General features: G+C 49.5%; 1 protein-coding gene and 1 long non-coding RNA gene across 4 annotated transcripts in view; one reads left to right on the forward strand and one right to left on the reverse strand.

Moving 5' to 3' along the window:
• Window positions 1-8,659: 8,659 nt before the first annotated feature.
• The window catches only part of C2cd3 (C2 domain containing 3 centriole elongation regulator), a 104,951-nt gene continuing 89,322 nt past the window's right edge, over window positions 8,660-24,288 (reverse strand). For 2 of the 3 annotated variants that reach the window (XM_052157584.1, XM_052157592.1), the window contains exons 31-33: window positions 23,366-24,275; window positions 18,923-19,034; window positions 8,660-9,420 (exon numbers count right to left, since the gene is read on the reverse strand). In XM_052157584.1, coding sequence (XP_052013544.1) covers window positions 9,271-9,420; window positions 18,923-19,034; window positions 23,366-24,275 — 1,172 coding nt within the window. In that variant the 3' untranslated portion in view covers window positions 8,660-9,270. Of the gene's footprint in view, window positions 9,421-17,237; window positions 17,345-18,922; window positions 19,035-23,365; window positions 24,276-24,288 lie in introns of all 3 variants that reach the window. The other variant, XM_052157601.1, reaches the window with a different exon arrangement.
• Window positions 12,164-15,695, forward strand: LOC127665190 (uncharacterized). Its single transcript, XR_007973330.1, has 2 exons — window positions 12,164-14,033; window positions 14,150-15,695. It is a non-coding gene; the product is annotated as an uncharacterized LOC127665190 (long non-coding RNA).

The following is a 24,288-nucleotide window of genomic DNA, read 5'->3' on the forward strand; positions in this document are numbered from 1 at the left end:
GGGCTTGGTTCAGCCTCAGGTATGCTGGGAAACTGGCATACCATCATGTTCTTTTCTTTTTTAATTATTTATTTTATGTATACAAACACACTGTAGCTGTCTTCAGACACACCAGAAGAGAGCATCCAATTCCATTACAGATGGTTGTGAGCCACCATGTGGTTACTAGGAATTGAACTCAGGACCTTTGGAAGAATAGGCAGTGCTCTTAACCACTGAGCCATCTCTCCAGCCATGCCCTATGTTCTTACAACTAGGTTTCTGTGCATCAGGCCTTCTGTGTTCAGGCCATCTCTTGGCAGTGCATATCTGCTGGTTCACCGACTCAGATACTCTCTTGGTGTGCTGAAGTCCTGCATCCTTCAATGGTCCATTCTCAGGGCTAGGGTCAGTCTTGTAGAATTGTAAACAGTGTGCACCCCCTTCCCTACAGGGAAACAGGATTCTGGGCTAGTGGTTAGGAAACCTGGACTCTGGTCCTGTCTTCTAAGGCTTACTTTAGGTGCATTTACCCTTTCTTGGGCCAGTGAGATTATATATACATATATATGCATAGATATATCTATCTCATTGATATATGTCATTAAATTGATAAATATAATATGTAAAAATAACTATATATAAAAATAAAAATATATGAAATTTCAGTTCACCAATTGGAAACATTTAAGTAACAAAGGGTAGGAACCAGGCCAGATGTCTTCTTTCAGGTCTGCCATATATATATATATATATATATATATATACACACACACACACACACACACACACGTACATGTTTATATATACACATATATGTATATATACAGGTACACATACACACATACACACATGCACACACATGTACATGTATATACACACATTTATATATACACACATATGTATATATACATGTATACACATATATGTATATACATGTACACACATATAAACATATGAACACACATGTACATGTATATATACACACATTTATATACACATATGTATATATACATGTATACACACATATATGTATATATATATGGTTTCCTCTGTGATGATTCCTCAACTTCTACTTTCAGAAACCAAGGACTCAGGCTTGCTGTCATCTCTTTCTAAAAAGTCCTGTCACTGGGCAGGTGCTGCTGTACTAACTCATGCTGAGTGAATGACTACTGACTGATCAGCTATTTCTTGACCACTGTACGAGGCACAGGTAAGGCAAGATACGGATGGGAGAGGCTTGGTTGGACTTGTGTTCAAGGAATTTGATTTCTAGTGAGAAAGATGGATAGTGAAGCGAGTGGGGTCAGGTGCGGGGGATGTGGACTGAGGCCAGAGCTCACAGCTGCTGGGCTCCAGTCTGGAAGCTCGGGCCCTAGGGTAGAAGAATGGCTTTTGAACCCTGCCCTGGGAAGGATTGAGGCAAAACTGAAAATCATTTCGTGTTTTTTTTCCCCTCTTTCTCTTTTGCTGGGGTCTCCTGTAGGCCATGGTGGCGTCAAATTCTCTATGTAGTTAACGACAACTTCGAACTTCTGATCTTCCTGCCTTTACTTCCCGAGTCTATCACTACATTCAGTTTACAAGGTGCTGAGGATCAAACAGGGCTTTGTTTATGCTAAGGTGAGCTACCTTCCCAGCCATCTTAAGGACCACTAAACTAGACAGTTATACACCGACTCAGGAAAGTTGGGTCTAAATACCAGAGGCAGGAGGTGTTCTCTTTTGGAGATCTACATCCAAGCCTTTATCATCAGAGCCTGTCACTCTCCTAGGTTTTAGACAGACCACCGACTTTTACCAAAAGGAGAGTTTAACACCCTGGTCAGAGCTCTTTGTGAGGGCTCCCCTCCCCCTCTTCCCCCCCCACTCACTCACTGAGCTTTAGTCATATGGGAGTTCTCGGGTTCCATCATCTGTCTGGAGTACAACTCTCTCAGGCATCTACAGATTGCCTCCTCGCCTCCTTCACATTCCTCCTCAAACATCTCCTCTTCAGAGGTCCTTCCCTGAGCTCAGACGCTAGCTCAGTATCATTCCCAACCACCCCACAGCAACCCCTCAGCCTTGTCTATGTTGTACCTTCCCACTGGGATGTCCTGGCTTCAAGAATAGGGGTCTCACCCGTCAAGAATGCTGCTGTATTTGCCGGGAAAAACAGATGGTGATATTGTCGTAAGGTCTTCTCTTATGTCTAACTCCATCTTCACGTCATGGCACTGAGCTAAGTCAGGGATTTGGCCTGGTAAAATCCAGCACATGCTGAAGAGACCCCATCCTACACAGATCTCTGAGCTTGGCATCCCAGAATAAAAACCCATGTGTGTTTATCTGGAGGGGCTCCAGAAGGCTTTGAGGACTGGCTTAGACAGTGCCCGTAAAGAATTTAGTTCAAGCTGGACTGTGGTCAGTAGAGATGGAGAGGAGCTATCAGGAGGGGATACAGAGGGGACGATCTGACCTTTTGCTTGTAGGGGAAGAAGAGGATCAATGCAGGCTAAGTCTGAAAGGGCTTTTGGCAGGTAGAAAAATGAGGACAGTTCAGGGGAGGCAGGGCCTGAACCTGTGGGGCCGCGGTTCTCACCCTTCCTAATGCTGTGTCTCTTTAATAGAGTTCTTCATGTTGTGCTGACCCCCAACTATAAAATTATTTTTCTTGCTATCTCATAACTGTAATTTGGCTACTGTTATGAATTTTAATGTAAATATTTGATTTGTAGGATATTTGATACTCATCCTCCAAAGGGGTCATAGTACACAAACTGAGAGCCACTGGTGTTGGTTCAGTGGAAGCTCAGAGCAGGAGGGCCTGGTCGCTGGGCTGTGGGGCCCCTGTAGTTGGGGACTTTATACATGCCATCTCCCTTAATCCTCAACACCTGTCAGGAAATGTAGCAGAGGCTTAGAGACATTAGCTTGCTTAGTGTCACCGGCCCCTGGTGTCTAAGCCCGTGTTTAGTCTATTTTAGATTCAAAACCACTTTGGTAAAAGCAGGGCTGTATTTAAAATCCAGTTTACAGATGAGAAAATAGAGCTATAAGATGGAAAGAGGTTGGACTGGTTGGTTTAGCGGTTAAGAGCACTGACTGCTCTTCCAGAGGCCTTGGTTCAATTCCCTGCACTTACCTGGCAACTCACAACTGTCTGTAATTCCAAGCTCTGACACCCTCACACAGACACACATGCAGGCAAAACATCAGTGCATATAAAATAAGTAAATTATTTTAATAAAAGATGGAAAGAGGTTGACTGACCACTGGTCCCAGAACTCCAGTCGGGTTGTTCTGATGGCCAAGCAATAAAGTTGTCATGGCCACACCACCTAAAGTCTAGTCAGTGTGGTGACCTGGCTCCCCAGGGTCTTAGCCTTAGTTACTAAGTGCTTCATAATGCCAGACATGAGCCTGGAGAAGGCTGGGTGCCTACCAAGGTCCTCTAACCACATGGGCTTCCTGGGCCCAGAGAGGCTAGGCTCTGTGCGGGTAGGTGTAGTCAGGCTGTGGCCCTTCTAGGCCCTGTGCGGGTAGGTGTAGTCAGGCCACGGCCCTCCTAGGCCCTGTGCAGGTAGGTGTAGTCAGGCCGTGGCCCTCCTAGGCCCTGTGCGGGTAGGTGTAGTCAGGCCGTGGCCCTCCTAGGCCCTGTGCGGGTAGGTGTAGTCAGGCCGTGGCCCTCCTAGGCCCTGTGCGGGTAGGTGTAGTCAGGCCGTGGCCCTCCTAGGCCCTGTGCGGGTAGGTGTAGTCAGGCCGTGGCCCTCCTAGGCCCTGTGCGGGTAGGTGTAGTCAGGCCGTGGCCCTCCTAGGCCCTGTGCGGGTAGGTGTAGTCAGGCCGTGGCCCTCCTAGGCCCTGTGCGGGCAGGTGTAGTCAGGCCATGGCCCTCCTAGGCCCTGTGCGGGTAGGTGTAGTCAGGCTGCGGCTCTCTCAGGCTCTTCTTTCAGCCAGTCTTCTTGTCTGCCTGAGTTGTAAACCGAGACAAGCCTGAGGAGGGGACAGATTCTTTGGAGATTGAGGCCTGAGGCCCAGAGCCTTTAAAGCCAACTTGGCTGAGCGTGTTTAGAGAAATACTCTCCACTTGTTCAGGCCTCGTTCCCCTTTGCCCTACAGAAGAGCAGCAAGGCCTGGCTCCTGCCCAGCAGGGAGGCACTGGAGTCCCTGCCCAGGCCTGGAATGCACTGTGGGAGCAGCTGACTCTCCTCATGGTATCCTAGCAGCCTCTCTTCTCCCAAGCCTGGCCCCGGAGAGCTTGGCTTCTGGGTAACTTGACAGCCTAAATCTAAGGCTCACCCAGATCTGGAGAGGCCCTTGGGGTTAGTTCTTTAGAATCCCTTCTTCAAAGCCTGTCTGGGGACCACTCAGGAGCTGGGAGAAGAACTCTGTGTTCTGTTCTGCTTTGGAGAGAAACAATGAGGTTAGACAGGCAAAGGGCCCATGTATGGCTGCTGTTGGGGACTGTGGCTTCAGAGTCCTTTCTGCTGGCTGGAACCTCAGGCAATGTTGGTGCTGAGCCAGGTCCTGCAAAGGGCACTGAGGCCACTGAGTGGCCAATTTTCTCCCCACTGAGGCCAGGTGCCTCTCTGGAGTTTTGCTTCCCTGTCAATCTGGCCACCCTCTTGAAGCCACTTCGCCTTCTGCTACTTCCGACCCTACCGTCTTGCAGCATTGCCTCATTATCTGTGACTGTTTTCCAGCTCTTGTCAGAGCCTCCAGACAGGCACGAGATCAACTTATCTGCCTTCTCTGTGAAGACTGTAGAGAAGGCCCTAAGTCAGACCATTCTTACCTAAATGAGGAGGCAGAAAATGAGGTCAAAGATGACCTCAGGGCCCTTTGGTAGAGGGCTGTGAATGCCAAGGCTACACTTAGTCCAGTGGGGGTGGGGGTGGTGGGCGGTCAGAGCATGCTGATACAGGCAGCAAGGAGAGACTGGAAGGGAGTGATGCGGCACAAACACCATTGAGGATACTGCTGGAAAGGTGCTCTCAAGAGACACTGAAGCCTGAACTTGGTTAAGAGTTTGCAATTGGGTGTACCCAAGTTTTGAAGGAGTACCCCTAAGCCATCCATCAGAAATAGAAAGGATGGGCAGACATACTTGAGTATGTGGCTGAGGTACAGCAGGAACCTCCCTGAGGTCCGGGCTTCCCAGCCTCCTTGCTGCACCTCAGTTGTTATTTGAGGAAGCCTGCCAGGCCCTGGTCTGATGCCACCAGCTGGAGGTGGAAGTTGAGGACAATCCTCACCCTTGTAGCTCCAATGGGGTCCCACAACATGAGATACTCTAGCCTACAGGGCCCATTCATGTTTGCTGAGTGTGTCCTGCATTGTCCAAACAAACTCTCCAACAATACACCCGCATCAAGGAAGCCACTAGGCAGAGTGACCACAGGCTTTAGACCAGGCTTTAGGCCAGAGGTGCCCTCACCATCTGTACCCAGGAAGGGCCCCAGGTCCCTTGCTGGAGAGGGCTTTGTGCTCCGCGGGGATCCTGGGCCAAAGGAGAGGGACACTTTTCATCTGGCGTTTGTAAGATCCCAGCAGAGGAGTCAGCAGGACAAGGGAGTCCTGAGGAGTCACAGATGTGGGGGTCAAGGCCCTCCCCAGGGCTGCAGCTCCTTCATCTTTACCAGGCGGGAGCCAGACTGCTTCACTCTCTGTCTCTCACGCAGTGGTGAGCGAGCCCTGGCAGCTCCTGGCTGTGAGCGTCCATGGAAGGGAGTGGTCAGAGGAGCAGGGGGTGAGGGAGAGTGGAGGAGAGGGATGGGGTCTTACCTGTGAGCCTAGCGAAGGTTGGGTAGTGTAGGGGCACCCCAAGCCTCCATTCCCTGAGGTAGCAGGAGGATCTGATGGCCCCTGCTCACCATTCACGGTTGTCTCTGTTGCCTCTGGCTCGGCACCGGCCTTAAGCACCAGCTGACCTGAAACCTAATTCTGAGAAACTAGTTGACAGTCTGATCACTTGACAGAGGCGGGCTGCGGGGAGGGCACAGCGAGTTCCAGATCTGGTTTAGCTTCTGAGACCTCGGGCTCTTTAATGTGGCTCCTTTGAGCTTTCAAGAGGAGGGGACTACCTTGGCGACCAGGAGGTGTGGTGTGTGACAGCCCAAAGGTGTCCTGTGAGCCTAGCCCAAAGGTCAAGGGCATAGGACAGGGGCTCTCCAGGATCCTACGCAATGGCTATAGGTTTGATTTCTTAGAGACCTGACGCTCCTCAAGAGAGGAGAGAAGATGAGGGCCGAGAAGGTTGAGGACATTTTGGCACCAAGATATGCTTGATATTTTGGGCACATCACTTTTACTTCCCATACCCCTAGGAAGCAGGATCCTAAATTTAGAAACAAAGGAAAGCAGGTGTATTTTACATAGTATGCGATTTGCCCACACAGGGCACATGACAGTGTTTAGTACAGTCAGGTTGATCAACCACTACAACTGTTCTACTCAGAACATTTTTATCACAGCTCAAAGACAAAAACAAGGCACCCCTCTTCCCTTCCCCCTCTTCCCCAGCTTCAGGCAACCACTCATCTTTATTCTGCTCCTTAATTTGCTCGTTCTAGAGGTTTTGTTTGAGTAGGATCGTCCAGAATATATGGCCTCTTGTGGCTGGTTTCACAGTGGTATTAACACATTGTACCATATCAGTAGATAAATACTGTGTATAACACACTGTGCTGAACCAGTAGATACATACTGTGTATAGCACACTGTACTGTATCAGTAGATACGTACTGTGTATAACACACTGTACTGAACCAGTAGATACATACTGTGTATAACACACTGTACTGAACCAGTAGATACGTACTGTGTATAACACACTGTACTGAACCAGTAGTTACGTACTGTGTAGAGCCCCGTGTTAATGCTAACTTTACACAGAAAACTGACCATCAAGGACAGTAACTTGCCGAGGTCCCACAGCTAGGATGCTGCAAGTCTGACTCGCCTGTAACTTATAACACACTTCCGATCTATCTGCAGCATTTAGTAATCCTCATGAGGTCCTTGGCACGGAGCTTCTGGGGCCGGAGTGAGATGGGGCCAGGGGAGCAGAATCCCTTGCAGCAACCGCTGTAGGCTGGTCCATCCGCAGGCAGTGAGGTTCAGGACTGGGTGGGTGCATCTCAAGCTGGGAGCCCGTGACACAGAGGGGGACTACCAGGAGAGGGGAGAGGAGATGGGTAGGGCAGAGAAGTGGAGGACAGTTTAGAACCTGAGCACAGAGCCATAGTAGGTGTGTGCATCTAGACTGTCCATCCTCTTTCTTGGACCAGGCCCTGCCCACTGCTTTGGGCTCTGGCTGGAACTATTAAATCTGGAGGTGGGCAGAACTGTGGGAGCCACATGGGGGAGGGGCTACAAGTAGAAGTCTAACTAGAGACACCCAGAGGGAGGAGAGCTCTGCTGACTGGGCCGAGTCAAACTTCTGCTGGAAGTTTTAAGGTTGGCTGCTACAGTCTCTGGGTCAACAGAAATGCTGCTTCCAGGCATCTGTGGAGGGCATGTATAAGGAAGTCAGGGTCATCCTGGTTGTGGTGACGAACACGTACAACCTCGTAAGTCAAGTCGCCTCAGAGCTATCCCGGAGAGAGAGTGGTAAATAACACACTGTGCGAGCATCTGTGTTTCAGACCTTCACCTTGTCTGCAGCCGGTGCCCTCCAGTGGCCCTGTTCTCACTTGACTCCTTCAGGTTATTTACAGGAATAGGACTTGGCACTGATCTTCACCTGAGGCTTTCTGCCCTAGGCCTGGGACCTAGAAGCTTCTTACCCCAGGGGATGTGGAACTCTAGGTACTGGAAGCTCTCTCTGTTCTGGCTGAGTGTGAGGCCCAGGGCAAGGTCAGCCTCTGGGTAGGGATGGGGCAGGTTTGCAGGGTGAAGCTCACAGAGCAGGAATATGAGGGGCAGGCTGAGCTGAGGGAACACGGCCCTTAAAGGGAGGCGGGATGCCCTGCCTTCTGGGTAACCAATGCGCCTACCTCTACTAATCCACTCCAGCGCTTGGGAAGAGTGGGAAGGGCTGACATTTCTCAAGCTTCCAGTATGTGCCAAATGCCAGCGAAGCATTTTCAGAAATGTCCCATTTGCTCTTCACAGCGACCACATGAAGCCAGAGCCACAGACAGCCAGGCTAGACACTGATATGGCCCAGAACATTCTCTGGTTCTCTCTGCAGCTGACTTTCCTGGCCTTGAGTTTAACTGTGGGAGGGGCATCAGAGTTGTGAGGATTCGGTGAAATGACATGCAGGGGTGACAAGCAGGGCCCTCGAGTCAACCTCACTACCAGCTGGCACCGGACATCTGTGCTTCTTCAGAGTCATCCTCAGAGGGTTTTGTCTATGGCAGCTGCCCAAATAGCTGTGTTCTGACAGAAGTACTCACCTGAGTAACACCGGGGACCAGGTCCTAGTCAGACTTTCACTGTGCTGAGAGACTTGAAGGGCCATCAGAGGAAAAGACAAACCAAGCAAGCAAGCAAAAGCCCAAACCATCGAAGAGGACATTAGCATCACTCTAAGGTGGGCCAGTCTGACGCTCGGAAGAAGTCGGAAGTCTTTTGGCGACCCATGTTGAGATGGCTGAGTGACAGGTGTACCCTTCTTTCTGCAGCTAGGAACAAATGAACTCCAACACCTTTTCCCAGTGACCAACCCAAAAATACTTGTACACAAAATACAAATGCCAGACTTTTATTAAAACAAAGGCAAGAACAATGAATTTCAGAGCTGAGTAAAAACAAACATTAAAAACATGGTTAGGTTTCAGACAATCAAATACAGTTTTAAGGGAGGCGATTCCCCTGTTCTATTGATTAATTCATCATAAAAATAATTTATATCTATAAATACCTTACTCCCAAACAAAAAAGCTGGACAGGGCCCTGGAATTTTCTCAGCTATGCCCATACTTACTCCATGCTTCTTCCAATATTTATGGCAAAAATAGCCTGCCCTATTCAAACAGAAGGGCTCTGGTCAGCAGTAGGCTGTGTCAGGACACAGGTGTCTCTGCTCAGAGAGGACTCCCTGGACCTCACAGTCAGAAGATGGGAGGGACACTCGGGTGCTGGAGTCTCATTTCCAACTGCCACCTCATTACAGAAGGAAGCTGAGATCCTGTAGGCAGCTGCTGGGTGGTTTGGGGCACTCCTCTGGTCTCAGCTGATTAGGTCTCAAGAGACCCATGGGATAGGGTGATGGTAGTGGCCTGAGGATGCTGAGGGACCAGAACTGGTGTCACTTGCAAGCTAAACAGAGCCGAAAGGTTGGCTGGTAGCCACTTCCCTCAGGCTTCGTCAGTCTTTTGGGAATACTGGGAAGAAAATATCCGTGCAATCCTGCGAGTCTCTTCCTCAGGAAGGTTGTGAGGGAGGGAGTAAGGTCTGGGGCGGCAAGGCCTTTGGGCAAGGGCTCCCCTGGTGGCTTCACTCTTGTCCTGGAGAAAAGGAAGTCATCTACATTAGCACTGAGGATAGAGTATTGCAGTGGGTGATTTTGGTCCTTGGGCTAACAGTTCTTCAGGTCCCCTGTCTTGTGGAACCCTTGCCATGACGTCACAAGGCAGGGGTTCCTTTCTCCCACAGGTCAGGTGTAATTAGCTCAAGGTTGTGCAGTTCTGAGTGGCAGAGCTGGGGAGGGTTGGAACCCTGCTTGAACAGCTGTCGTAGACAAAACCACATGCTCCTTCCCATCCCCTCCCCACTTTTGTGTCTTGTCTGTGCTAGAGCAAAGCTGCCTGGGAGGTGAGAGTCAGGCCCCTAGGAAGAGCCGGAGGCCAGGAGGCCAGCACAGAGAGGAGGGGAGGCTGTCACCACAGGCGTGTGCTTGGCCTCACAGTGCACAGCCTGCCCCACGGGAAGAGCTCTTTCTTGTTCCCATGCTGATGGCGCCATGAGACTCTACCACACTGCCCCACCTCCCCTGCGTGTACCCTGTGAGCGGGCTAACAGGAGACAGGTCTGGCTAGAGAGGCTCCAGGATGTGCACCCTCAGAATCCTACTGTCGCTTTCTATAGAGCAATAGGTGTCAATAGGAGGCAGAAATGAACAGAACAATTCCTGGCTTCACAGATTAGAGTGAAACAGGAGAGATACAGTGACCTACCGGAAGAATGGGATAAAGGCAACGAGAGCTGGGATCTCTCTCCACTGCCTGGGCAAATAGTCAGGACTATCCCTGTCAGTCCAGGTCTCTAAGCTGGGGAAGGTGGACAAGCAGAGAGGGCCTTAGGCTGGCCTTCCTGTGACCAAGGGTAAGCAGCGTCAGGCCGGGATGCTTGGCAGAGCCTGGAGCTACAGCTCTGTGTTCTGGGAAGGTCTAGGCTAACAGAAAGGGTGTTATTTTTGGTTTGCAGTTCTTCCTTCTAAAATAACAACTCAGGCCAGGAGAGGGCCAAGAGGCCAGTGTCTCCATGCCGTCCTCTGCTCCCGACCACACACTTCTGAGGGCATGAACTAGACCTTCAATGTACAAGTCCAGGGAGGCCAGGCCAAGATGATGGCTTGGAAGCTATGAGACCAGTGAGTGGGTAGGACTAGGTCATGCAGACCTGCTTTAGATCAGGTTGGGGGAGACTGCCTCTGCAGTCAATGCCTCATTCATTCCACTAGAACCACGGGCGTGGTCTACTGCGTACACATCCTTCGGGTGCTCTGCGAGACTTTTAAGCTTCTGTGTGCCTCATCCCGAGATCCTGAGGGTTTGGTGTTTACAGAGGACACTCATCCCATTTGGCGTTCTGGCTGCAGCTACAGACAGATCCTTTGGGTCACTAGTGGCTTACACTACATTTTTTTTTTTAATCCTCTGCTACAGAGAAAGGGAACTAAGAGGCATAAGCAGATGGAAACAGGTCTTGACCTTTATTAGGAGCTAGGTTTTCACTATGTACTTCTGATCAGAGGCACTGGTAGTTGATCACTTGCCAAATCTGAAAGTCAGACCTTTGTTTCCACACCCGCTATAATTTATGTCTGTACTCTGAAGACCTATGTAATTCTGCTCAGTTCATGAAATGACCTTCAAACTTCTGATCAGCTCATGTGGACAATAGACAGTCATGGCTCCTGCCCTCCCAGGTAGAAGGGGAGGGAACACTGACCTACCCAGCAGTCAGAGAGGAGGTTTGGAGCTTGGGAACATGCGGAAGAAGCTGAAATGGCCCAGGCAGGCTTCAGTGGAGCTGGGGTGGGAGTGAGGCCAGCCACAGCAGGAAGGGCGCACACGCAGCCTCTAGCTTCCCCGGGGCCCTATCATCCTCGCAGCTGAAGCTAATGTAGCTGATTCAGCAACCCTCCAGCACCCACACCCAGACTCAGGGACCCAGGGGACCTTATCTGCATAGGCCAGGCCTAGAGTCCAGGGCAGAGAGGGTGGAGATGCATATGTTCAGTAGCACCTGTTCACTAAAGGGTTGAACAAATATCCTGATTAGTAAGTGCTGAAGAATCTCTTTATCTATCAGAGTTGCTACAGCACATAGCCCTGAAGGTCTGGGCAGAAGGAAGCCGTCCAAGGAGGGATAGATATCCCCACGAGTGCTAGCCACTCCTCTCCACGCACCTGTGCTCCTGCATAGGGAGCTGCACAGCAAACAAAGGAGCAAGCGCCGTGCTCTCAGGAGCCATCCACCCTCTCCCGGGGAGACAAGAGGCCCGGACGGCGAGCGGCTCATCAAAGCTTAGGATTCTTCAGGGTCTGGACAGAGGGGCCGTACATGATGGAACCCCTGGAAGGGAACGTCAAGGAGGGACCAGAGAGAAACATGAAGATGCAGTCTGAGCATAGTGTGAAGGGAGAGGATGCCAAATGGAGGCTTGCCTGAGCCGAGGTTCCTGAGCTGAGAGGGAATTTCTCTGCGGACAGCAGGCAGACTGCAGGGCAGGAGCACAAGAGCAGGCAGTCACAGAAGAGAGCTGCCTGAGGCCAACCAAGTTACCTGTAAGACCCTGTCTCAAAACCAACGATCAACTAATCTAAACCATCCACCCACCTACCAAACAAGCAAACAACAAACCACAAAAAAATCTGGGGGAAGTCTGACCTGTTCCTCTTTAACCTCTAGGAGCTGATCTGTAATGAGAGAGAGAGAGAGAGAGAGAGAGAGAGAGAGAGAGAGAGAGAGAGAGAGAGAGAGAGAGAGAGAGAGGCTGGGAGAAGAGGGAGAGGGAGGCTTTGTACAGGTCCCTGTGATGTGTTTTTTTTCCAAAGTGCTATTTGCTCTACAGTGTAGTCTAATCTCAATTCAGAGCCCCTTCATCACACTTGTGAATGTACTTTATTACAGGTTAAGTGCTCTTGGGGAGTGGGGGTGCAGGTGCCTGCCTCTAGCCTTCTGTAAGCTTCTCCGGCCCTTTCTTAGAGGGCATGTAGTGGGATGAATGGAGGGACACTGCTTTGTGGTATAGATGACCCATCTCACTTGCTTACAAATGAGATGGTTTCTGTTTGTGGGTCTCAGTGCTCTCTGCCTAGCAGAGCTAGTAAACTCTGGTTTTCTTTCTCGGGTCTACTATGAAACTCAAAATTCAGATCTCATGGAGGCAACTGAGAGGTATATCAGGCAAAACACAGGAGCTATGCTGGAGCTAGGGGTGACCCTGGCTAAACACCAGAGTAAAACAAAGCTTTTATTCTTATCTCAGGCAAGAAGCTAGGCCTCACAGGCCCTGAGCAGACCCAGGGTTTGGCAACTTTCCTGGGTAGGCTTAGGACTTGGCTAGCAAGTGCTCCACAACTGGCCATGGGACCGACCAAGTGATCCTCTAGACTGGACTCACGGCTGAAGCTGTGTTCTTTTCTAGAGCAGTGCCCTTAAGTGAGAGATAAAACTGAAAGCAAACAGCTGCCCTGCCCAGCGAGCTGCCTGGCCTGCGGCCGCAGGGGTTGTCTGAGGGCTCTACACAGCTGCCACCGCACTCAACTTTCACCCCCTTGGCTGGCTGCCTCTTTCTGGGGTGGCTCCCACTATCCTCTCCTAAGGTAGCAACAAGGACTTCCCAGACAGTGAAGGCAGCAGAGAACTCAGCAGCCACAGCCATGAGTAGGAGGAAACGATGACAGGACACTCAGACCAGAGGTACAGTCGTGGGTAGATCAAATTTAACTAACCCAGCTACAGCTGGCCTACTGCAGCTCACTCTCCGTTCCTGTTAGCACTCTACCACAGGGCTCTTCTGCCCAAGTGTTCCCTCTGTGCCTTCCCACCTGGCACATCTGTCCTTCTGAGAAGCTGTTTCTAACAGGCCCAGCCCATAGGGCTCCTGCTTACACCATCACTGGCCCTCAGTTTCCACAATGAATGGTCCAGGAGAGCCAGACAGACTCCTTAGCCCACTAACCAGTGCTGACTAGTGGGTAGTTTCCAAAGTCCAGCCTCCAGAGAGATGGGTTAGAGTAACTTTCCTGGCAGAGTTCCTGGGTTCTGCTGCACACCAGCCTGCTCAGGTCTTGACAAGCACAGCACATGCCAACAGGTCTCTAGGCCTTCCCTGGGCACCCATCAACTTGTGGTCAGGGTCAGGGTAGGTACCAGCCGGTTCTGGCTCCTTCCCGATCCTGTATATCCTCACCCAGGTTGCTCATCTTCTTTGAAAAGTTTCAGGTAGCCTTTAGCAGAACCTCCTGTGACCTTTAAGTCTATTCTTGGACTCTGCAGAGAGTTAGGGACTTGGTGGATCTAAGAAAATGAAACAGGTCATGATCTTTTGTTTACAAGAGGAACAGCTCAGCCATAAGGCCTGGGCCATAGTCATGAGGGCCCTGGGCTTTAGGAAGTTCCCTTGGACCTGTCTCCTTTCTGGTATGATGTGGTGAACCTCTTCTGGCAGTTATGCTAAAGGCCATAGTTCCAGTTAGGTACAGGGAAGACCTTAGAATCACTGGCCCCTTCCCTGGGGAGCTTGCAGATCCATAGCAGAGCTGGCTCTGGGGACGGACTAGACAGGAGCATGCCTATTAAGCTGTCATCCGTGCTGGCGCAGGCTTTGGTGCTGCCGCTGTCTTTGAGTCATGTCTGCTCCAGTAAGGGGCCCTTCACCCATGTTCCTGTAAGTACCCCCAGTAAAACTCATGGTTCACTAAATTGGACTTTGGTGGTATCTGAGCTTTAGTCTGTTGTAGAATACCTATCTGGGGTGAATAGGTGTGTGTTCTGTCTCCCCAGGAAAAGTTTTGTCACACATAACAGGAGGAGACAGAATGCATGAGATCCACAAATGGAGATTCAAGATTGGATATCTCCCTCCCTTCCCCCTTGCGGTAAGCTGAGCATCGCCTGGAACATTACTGAGAAATTATGTGTTTCCGACAGGTAGGCAATTCTGTCACCAAATCCCAGCTCCTTCCCACCTGCCTCAGCACACTTCCAAGGCCCCACACGCGCTCTGGATCCCACACTTCTCTGACCCAGAGACCGGCCTGCTCCTCTGAACCAGCATCTCCACCTTCAGTTCTCCAGAAGCCTTTCCTTCCCGGCTGCTCTTAAAGATCTCAGGTTTAGCTCGCAGCACTCACATGGTAAGCTCAGAGCACTGTGGTTACAGTTGTAAGGGATCAAATCCCTTCTTCTGACCTCCATGGGCACCGGGCACACATGTGGTATACACACATACATCCATGTAAAACATCTGTACATCTTAAAAAATAAGAAAGTCACTGGGCTGTGGATTTCTGAGTTTGAGGCCAGCCTGGTCTACAGAGTTCAAGAGTTGTCCCAGCCAATCCTATTTCTTTGTTCCAATCTTGCAGCCATTATCATTAAATCCTTAATTACATAAGATTTTGTGACTTCATCACATACCAATGAATCCATGTAAGTAAATAATGCAGCACAATAAAAACAAACTCTAAATCCACAACCCAGCCTAAAGCTACAGTGCTGTCAGTCTTGTTAATGACCTACATGCTCGCACCTGCCCCTCTCATCTCCATACAGAGAACACTGTCGCTCCATCTGTCAGAAGCCGAGACAGATCTCAAAGGTGGCTGAAGGTGAATCAAGGTCACGTAACACCCAGGATGATAATGGAGACATCTACTTGATTTTTTTCTTCCAGAGTCTCAGAGGTTATCCTGAACTTTTTTTGTTTTTTTGTTTTTTCGGCAGGCACTACCATGTTTAGTTTCTGTGGAGCTGGGTCTGAGAGACCCTAGCGAGACATCTCTAAAATGCTAAGATTCAAGTTGGCTTCATTTATTCTATAGTCAGTGAAAATCAGTTTCAAAATGAAGGCAAAATAAAGCAACCTGTGAGCTCTAAAGTGGAGAGGCCTGGTTACCAGCAGGCCCACGAGCTATGAATCCTTAAAGGAAGCCCTCAGGAGAGGGCTGCTCCAGGGGAGCCAGGGTGCGGGAAAATGACATGTAGGAGAAGAACAGTATGTGAGGAATAACTAAGGCTATTCTTTGCTGAAATTCTTCAAAGCGAGGCCATCGTGAGTGTGCATGGTTTGCAGGGGCAGGTGCCCGTGTGTGGAGGCCGCTCTGGGTGCTTTTCTTTATCGACCCTGCCTTATCTTTTCAGACAGAACTGCCCTGAGCCTAGCGTTTGGTTTTGGTTGGCCTTTTATGTGGTGTTGAGCGTCTGAACTCGGTTCCCATGCTTGGGCAACAGGCAATTTTCCATGGAGGCCATTTTTAAGACTTTCAGAGACTTTAAAGTTTGAGATGACTATGCAATTCTCGATTAAATCTAAAGCAAATGTAAGACACTCAAAAGTTCTGATAACCCATGGGGAATTATTTCAGTGCTTAAAATTTTAATTTGAAAAAAAATGTTTCTCTGTTACCTGTATCACTAGTGTCAAACTGCACAGAGATGTTAAAGAATGGCGGTGTTTACCTGGGACTAAGCAGGAAGCCCTGTAATGTGGAGCATGTGTGCCACGGGAACCATGGCATCCAGAGTGGCCTTCCCATAATGGCAGTGCCACTGACAATGCCTGGGAAACAGAAGGATTGCTAGTGGATAAACAAAAGTGTAAAATCAGCTCTCCTTGGAAACTGTGAAGTGGGTGGGTATTTGTCAGAAAAAGCCATTACTTTTCCTTGTGTGCCTCTACAGCCTACAACTTCCAGGGAATGGGGCACCTAGCTCCCTATTAACACACACCTGTAACACACATCAAAGTCCCCACACAGCTCCCGGGCTCTTCCGGAGAACAGCCCCACCCCCACTCTCAGCTATTCCAGCTTCCAGGCTTCCTCCCTTTGCAAACCTCTTTAAAACTGGCGAGGCTTTCCCTGTCCTTGCTATTCTATTCTCTTTGTCTCCCAAGAGATAGCCTTGGCAGCTGAGTAAAGATTTCCACCCACAGAGTGGTCTTGTTTGTGGTTTCACTGCACCCTTGCTTGGGAGCTTCTAAAGGCAACAAAGAAGACATATTCATTCAAAACAATCCTGGCTACAAGGACTAATAACAAAAGGGTGTCTGTCCAAGGACTAAGGCAGCCCCAGTCCATTGCTGACTCGGTGCTGTGCAGATAGCCTCACAGAAGTCTCTCTGTGTGAGCCTGCGCCTCAAGGTTTCCATTTGTGGTAGTTCTTGATATCAGGCACTCATGCGCAAGATCTTGTCTTTAAAATTTTCCACTTTATCATTAACATTGCCGGAGCAAGACATGGCAACTCCATTTTGGTAAGTTTCACACTAGTGCTTAAACACACAGGCAATCTGACCTCAGCACTAGCAGGCTTCCAGTCAAAATCTGTGTCCTGGGGTTTCTCGGTCTGGGACCTCCCAGTCCTGAACCTGGGCAGACTGTGATGACACTGGCTTTCCAACCTGCACCCTGACTGAAGTCCTAAGGACGGAAGTGGTCCAAAGGGCAGCTGTGTTATGGGCAAGCCAAGGAAAGGCAAGAACTGCATAAAGCTCATCTGGTGAAACTCAGTGTGCCCTTTAAGGGAAGAGGATTCTCATCTCTTCCTTTTCCCACTCTGTCTTAAAAAGACCAAAGACAGTCTGTCTCTGGGGGAGGAACCACATTGCAAAGGCACAAATACAGAAACAGGAACATCATTTTTGGCTGGCAGTTTTGTCACAGTGGCTTGTAGAAGTCTTCCTGAGGTGCATGACTCACTGACCCTTCACCCACTTGGCCCAGAGGGCGTCGGGGAGACGGATTCAACTGTGCCTACTTAATTCTCACCCTCATCCTGCTAACCGCCCATTATTAGCTTGATGTTACTTAGAACAAGACTGAGACTCAGAAAGGTCAAGCCCCAAGCCTAAGATCCTTTGCTTACTCACTAGCAGGTCCAGTGTTTTGTTCCAAGAATGTTGTACTCCAAGCTCATCCTCAGTACCTGGGCACAGCCTCCAAAGCCTAGTGCAACTGTCTTAGACATGTGTGTGCACTGTCAGAAGAGGTAAGAGGACAGAGGTGAAGCAGAGAAGACCAAGGCAGGACCCTTGAGGGAGCAGCACCTCTGCCCCTGGAAGCAATCTAGGGAGGAGGGAGGGACCTCAGCCCGAGCTATGCTGCAAACTTTGCTGGAGACACACTGGGGAGGCTGGGGAGAGGCTAGAAAGCCAGGGAATGGCTCAGACGTCTCACGGCTTCTCTTGAGAACTATCACATAACTGTCTCCTGGCCTGTTAGCTGTGACTAAGTACAGAACTCTAACACAGGGCTCTCAGCAATGGTCAGATTGACCCTCTCCTACCAATGCAGGCTCTGGAGAGACATGGGAAATGTTTACATTGTTAACTGCTAAATAAAGTCAATTTAAACCAAGACAGATAGGCTGGGAAAACGTCTCCATGTGCTGGGTGTGGTGGAACACTGTAACTTCAGTACTCAGAAGGCCCTTTAAGTTGCTTCTGTCTGGTAGCCTGACACAGTGCCAACTCTGATGTACCCATTTACTAAATGGAGATGATCATCTGGCTATCCCATCCAGTTGCTCAGAGTTACCAGTCTGACTGTGTACAGTACTTAGAATAATGTCTAAGCGAAGGAAGCACCGAACAGGAGCCATTAGCCACAATGAATAAGCAAACATATTTTGTTTATAACTTATATTTGTCTCTGAAAAAATGTTTTGAGAGCTTTGGGCTGGCTGCTGTGTGTCACCTACATCCCGGTCCCTGGCTCCTTTCTCTACCACACCACGTGGTGCTTCCTTTCACTTAAGTGTGGCACTCTACACACCTGTTATAAATGAGGTCATGCCCTCTCTAGAGGGCATCCAATGAGGTAAAGCAGTCAAGTGGCCCTGGGGACGTGGCAAGGTAGCCTGGGGTAGGGTCATGAGTATGGCTGGTCCTTGCACAGCTCCCTTTCTCTCTTTTCTAAGAAGGATGAGCTCACACAGCCCAGACCAGACCTTCTGACACTTGTTTACATCACATGCTGGCATCATAGCCTCTGACACCATACCTGGCTGGCTGGCTTCTTGTTCGTTTAGAATTTGTATTACACAAAACAGATAATTTATCTATATAACCAGTATGTATAGATTAAGGCCAGGCGCTATGTCAGAGCAGACAGTGTAGAACTAAGAGCTATCCACACGTCCCAACTGCCTGCCGCTCACAAATGATGAAGTTATGACGGTGCTTTGTAAATAGCAACTAGGTACACTGCTTCTATCCTCCAGATCTGACTGGCTGTCACGGCCCTCTAGGGTGCGCCTCCCTCATATTTGTGGAGTCCTCTGCTGTGGGGTACCCCATTTGCTTGGCTGTGCGCTCTTGCTCCCACACTTCTGTGTTCCTTTCCCTTCCATGCCAGTCTTAGCTGACAAGGCTCTGGCTGTCCTCATGTTGTCCGGGCTCCTCACCCAGTGTGGGACCCACAGGATATTTTCCAGGCAAGCATTGAGAGTGACAAATGGAGCAGCTTCTCCAGGACGGCCCAGGGCAGCCTGTGTGTGCATGCTTCTAGGAAAGAGATGCTGATGTGCGAAGAGGGAGGCCAGGGCTGCTCTTACCTGATCAGCTGTGGCTGGGGGTGGCAACCCTGGAGAGTGTGAGATCATGCGGAGAGAGGCCTCTAGTTGTTGGGGAGGCAAAAAGAAGTTGGGCACCACAACAGGTTCTGGGCTGCAATGGTAGTTAAGGAATGAAATACCTAGAAGTCTACCCTCCTACCAGACCAACCCCATGGACCTCAGTCACACCATTTGTGTTCTCCTCATTCTACTCCCCATCCACGAATCCTTGGTACAAGTGGTTCCCTCGTGGTGCCTCCCTCACTGGAAGACCCTACCCGCTCCTGACCCGTCTTTCTTCCTTCCCTCACCACCTCTCTTTCTTTAGTCTCTACTGTAATAGGTTCACATCCCAACCTCCTCCAGGAAGACTTCCTATCTTAGTCACATGGTCCCAGTTTCTTTAATTCTGAAAGTAGTCTAACACAGGAATATTCAATCACTATACCTTTTTCAAACTGTCATTTTCTGTGAATGGGTGTTTTCTCTGTATGCATGTCTGGGTAGCACATGCATGTTTGGTGCTCAAGGAGGCTGGAAGAGAGCATAGATTTCCTAGAACTGTAGTTACAGTTGTGGGCCAATGTGAGGGCTATGAATTGAACCCATTCTTCTGGAGGAGTAGTCTGCTCTTAACCACTGAGCTACCTCTCCAGTCCCTTGATTATTTAGTTTCCTAAGACTTTCACACCTCCTTCAATATTCTTCAAATTTCTCATTAGCATTTTGCTTCAGTTACCCCAGTACCTGCCTAGAGCTTGCAGGTGGCAGGTGGTGGCAAGGGGCGAACACTGGCTGAGGCCTGCTGGTTAATGGTGAGGGGCAGACACAGGGAGTGGAAAGACAGCTCAAGGGCAAAGCCTTGACCACAGAGGTGACTGATACTGGGAAGACCTGCCTACTGGCTGTTCTCTGATCACAGAAAATCCACAACTGGTGCGGGGTGGGGGTATAGCTGGTCTGTCTGATTGGCATGTGAGATCTATAGGGTCTGGGTTATAGCTCTAACTTCAGTACCCTGGTAAGCGGCTGCAGGAAGCACACTGCTCTACAAATATCTGTTGAATCATAGCCTTAATCTGAGGGAGACGGAGGGGGCTGCTGTGGCACTGATTTTTTTAGGGTTTCTATTTAAGCAGATAAGTATGGCTCTGACTTAAATTCATTCACTCAGCTTTCCATTGTATTGTTTTTCTTTTATGAAGGACTGGCATCTAAGAGGGCAGGGATGATATCATTTTCATAACCCCATTCCTATCACCTAACATAGTACTTAGGACAGAATAAATGTTCAATATGTAGCTCCTGGATGGACGACTGCACCTGTGTATACAAGCCTTTGGCTTTTCTAGAGAGGTGGGGTGGAACAGAGGCCCCAGAGGAACAGAACCCTCTGACTCGGGCTGTCTGTGGAATTGGAGTTGGGGCGGGGTCTGTTTGCTGGTGCCACTCTTACCACTCTTAGGCAGCAGTCAGCTGATGTCGGAAGCAGGGGTGCTGCTGGGAGGTGTCAGCTGGCCCTGAACACAGCTCTCCTTAGCTTCCCCCTCTTGCTTGCTCTGCAGGATGACCAGTAAGTTCCAGGCTCTTTTTCCTCAGTGTATGAAAAGACTAACACTGTCCTCTTCCCATCCCCACTGTGAACCCCCTTCTAGTTATAACTCAGCTAACAATCAGGATTAAGGGATTCTACAGAAAACCTGCTGAGAGTGGTAGCAGACATCACCAGCCTGCTGCTCTGTGGTCCCAGTGTGTAGGGGACCAGCGCCCACTAGAGCTGTCTTCTCCGCTAGTCCCCTAAGCCACTGAAATCTCATTTTCTCTAACCACTGCAAGTCGTCCTAAGTTCACAGGTCTCCACGGGACCCATCCCTGCTGTCACACGGCCTCCCTGTGCTCTCACCCCAGCACCTCACAGCTCTGCTCTTTGGCTGTCTTCATATTTAAGATGCTCGCTTGATCCTCTGCCTGTAACCGAGGACTGCATTTCCTCCTGGTTGCCTCTCAGGTACTTGTCTATGTGCGTCCCCATCTAGTAAAGACATTGCCAACTTATAACCTGGGACAGAAATGTCAGCCACACTTCAAATTTCCCTCTCCATCCCTACTCTTCTGTCCAACCCTGTATCTTCTCTCCTCTTCTAACACTCTATGCTTCAGGCCAGATGTTCTCCATCTTTTGTTGGCACAAGTTTCCTGGGTGGTCTCCTGTTGCTTTCTTCTTTTTTGACAGTATTTTCCCCAGACTAACCTTGAACTCTGGACTGTTCTGCAGCAGACCTACCCCTCACATCTCTTCCTGATACCCTGAGCAGCCTAAAGCCCCACTTCCTGCTCCCATCTCTCACCAAAGCACGTGGAGCAACTGCCTGTTTACCTGACTTCCACCAGACAATGGGAGCTGGAGGTAAGGGTTAATTCTAGCCTGTCCTTGGTACTCAGTGCAAAGTCTGGTGAGAAGGCCTGAGCTCAAGCAGCCTGCTGGCCTGGGTACAAGTAGCAGCTCTTTTCCTGACAACATTCTGACCGTAACGACACCGACAGCAGCAGTGTTAGGTGCTCCACCCAACACGAGTCTGGGGAGCACCTCTACCCAGAGAGTTCCCAGCTACAGGCCTTTCCCCACCCCACTACAGTCCTTATGTTTTCCTCTGACCTGTATCATGAATCACAGGTGTGTGTGGGGTTGGGGTATAGCTCAGGTAGCAAAGTGCTCGCTGTGCAGGACCTGAGTTTGGAAGCACAGCACCTAAATAAAAAGTCAGTTATGGTGGTACCTGCTTGTAATCCTAGAGCTGAGGAGATGAAGACAGGAGGAGCCCTGGAGCAGACCTGCTGAGTTGGTTAAGTTCCAGGTTGAGTGCAAGACCCTGTCTCAAAGAATAAGGTGAAGAACATGGAGGTTCTAGTCTTACATGCACCAGCACAAACACGCAGTGAACACACATAGTGTGCATATACATGGACATGCATCTTCAGCACAGACATGCAGTGAACACGCATGGTGTGCATACACATGGACTTGCATCATCAGCAGACATGCCATGCATAGTGTGCATACACATGGACATGCATCATCAGCAGACATGCAGTGAGCATGAATGATGCACATACACATGTACATGTACAATGAATACACCACATGCACACAAACACAAATTAATGATTTATACAAATGTTTCCATTCATCCAATTCTATTTTATAGAAATATGATACTTCAGTTTAACCTGTACTAATGATTTCTATTCTCAATGGTAGATTAGGGTGAATAGGGGGAAAAAAGACATTGACCAGAGGAGCTTGTAAGTCTGGTGGGGCAGGGATCACTTCCCCCATTTGATGTGAGAACAGGCTCAGAAAGGCTAAACCTGAATTCACAGAAGTAGTAAGATGTGGGGCCTGCAGGGTCAAAGTCAGGCCCGCTGACTTTAGGATTTGAAGATCTTCTATCAGAAAGCAGCCAACTTCATTGGCCAGGGGAGCTCAGCTGGTTAAATGCATTTATGAAGGCTGGGGAGATGCTTCAGTGGTTAAGAGCACTGGCTACTTTTCTAGAGGACCTTAGATTCAATTTCCAGCACCTACACAACTATCTGTAAATTCCAGTTTCAGGAGATCCAGCACCCTCTCTGACCTCCATGGGTACTGCATGCACATGGTATACAGACATTCATGCAGACAAAACACACCTATACATAAATGAATAATGAATCTCTAAAAAAAATCAGTAAGCCTGTCTCCTCACATGCAGAGTAGATGACACCCATCTTAAAGACTTGTGACAAATTAAAAAAGAAATTCTTAGCATACAATAAATGCAAATCAATGGTAATATTCTCTCTCTACATGTCCACTTTGCTTACTGTGCTCCTGGGGATAGAACCCAAAGCTAGGCAAGTGCTCTCCCAAGGGTCTATAGCCATAGCTTCAGCCTCCCTGTTTATTTCAACTGAGGTCCTGATCCCTGTCTTCAGGAAGGGAATTGTACATGCTTAAAGTGGAAGTCAGTCAAGTTTATTATGGATGTACTAACACCCAAGCCCCCCCATTGAAGGGGCAGGTGTCAATGGTGGATTCTCTTATTATTATTATTGTTAAAATTGTTATTGTTATTATTGTTGTTATTATTATTATGATGATGACTATGATTATGACAAGGTCTTGCTATGTAGCCTAGACTGATCTAGAACTCACAGTTCTCCTATCTCAGCCTGCCAAGTGCTGGGATTATAGGCATATAGGCATGGGCCGCCAAGCCTGACTTCAGTGGCTGGTCATGCAAGTGAGTTTTCTGAAGGAAGAACCTTCCCATGCCCAACACCCTCCAGTGCATTCCACAAGGGCCACAGGTCACACCCGCTTTCTGTTAGCCTAATACCAGTATCCAAATGCCCAGGGATAGATGGCCTAAGTACCCTCTTGTGGGAAACAGCAAAGGATACAGAAGGAGCTTCTGCCTTGTGGAGCCCTCGGACTCAGTTGGTACCTGCTTCTGCTTCATAGCAGGGGAGTCCATGAGTGGCTTCTTGTGGTCTTCTCTTTTGCTTTGGGAGGGCAGGTGTAGAGGAAACTTCTCAAAGCTCTCTGAAGAGTCACTGAACTCACTGGAGAAAGCCTCACTCTCAGCCAGGATCTCTGGCATGGGCTTCTTATCTCGATTGATCTGGGATGAACGCCATCCAACAGAATCACTGCTCTCTTGGGCTTCTGAGAATGTTAGGTTTGGGACAAGCTGAGGCTTGGTTGAGGCAAGGTCTTCAACCTTAATCTTATAAGCTGCACCCTCACAAACAGCACTTTGGCAAGGGGAGCCCTGTGCAGACAGGGGGCTGACTGCCTTTTGAGGGCTACTTCTGACCTTCAGCTCCTCTCTGGGGAAAGGTTCTGGAGGGCAGGAGGGGCCTTCCCTTTGTACCTCATTAGGCCGAGGGCTAAGGACCTCGCTCATGTCTGACATGAAACTGGACCAGGGGCTAGTTTTGTCTGTCACTGTGGTTATTTCATTTAGGGTCCTAGGCTCAATAATGTCTTCCTCATAGTCTTCATCACTGTAGTCTGGGCCCGCCTCCGTGTCATCGCTGCTCTGCACCCTCGTGATGGGCACTGTCTGCGCCAGTGACTCATGGAACATCCCTCCTCCCTTTGAACAGGGGGAGGGCTCTTCAACAGCGGGAGGCAGGGAATCTGTGCTCGCCTCTACAGCTCCTGCCAATGGCTCCCCTGGACTGGGGCTTCCTTCTCGCGCAGCTCCGGTGTCCTGAGCATCTGGGAGGGTGGTGACTGTTCTGCTTCGACTCCTGGCTTGGTGAGAAGTCAAAGCTGCTTGTGACTCTCTGGTGATAGTCTGCAGATCTGAATAGCAACA

This window comes from Apodemus sylvaticus, chromosome 1 (assembly GCF_947179515.1).
Source record: "Apodemus sylvaticus chromosome 1, mApoSyl1.1, whole genome shotgun sequence".
Taxonomy (NCBI): domain Eukaryota; kingdom Metazoa; phylum Chordata; class Mammalia; order Rodentia; family Muridae; genus Apodemus; species Apodemus sylvaticus.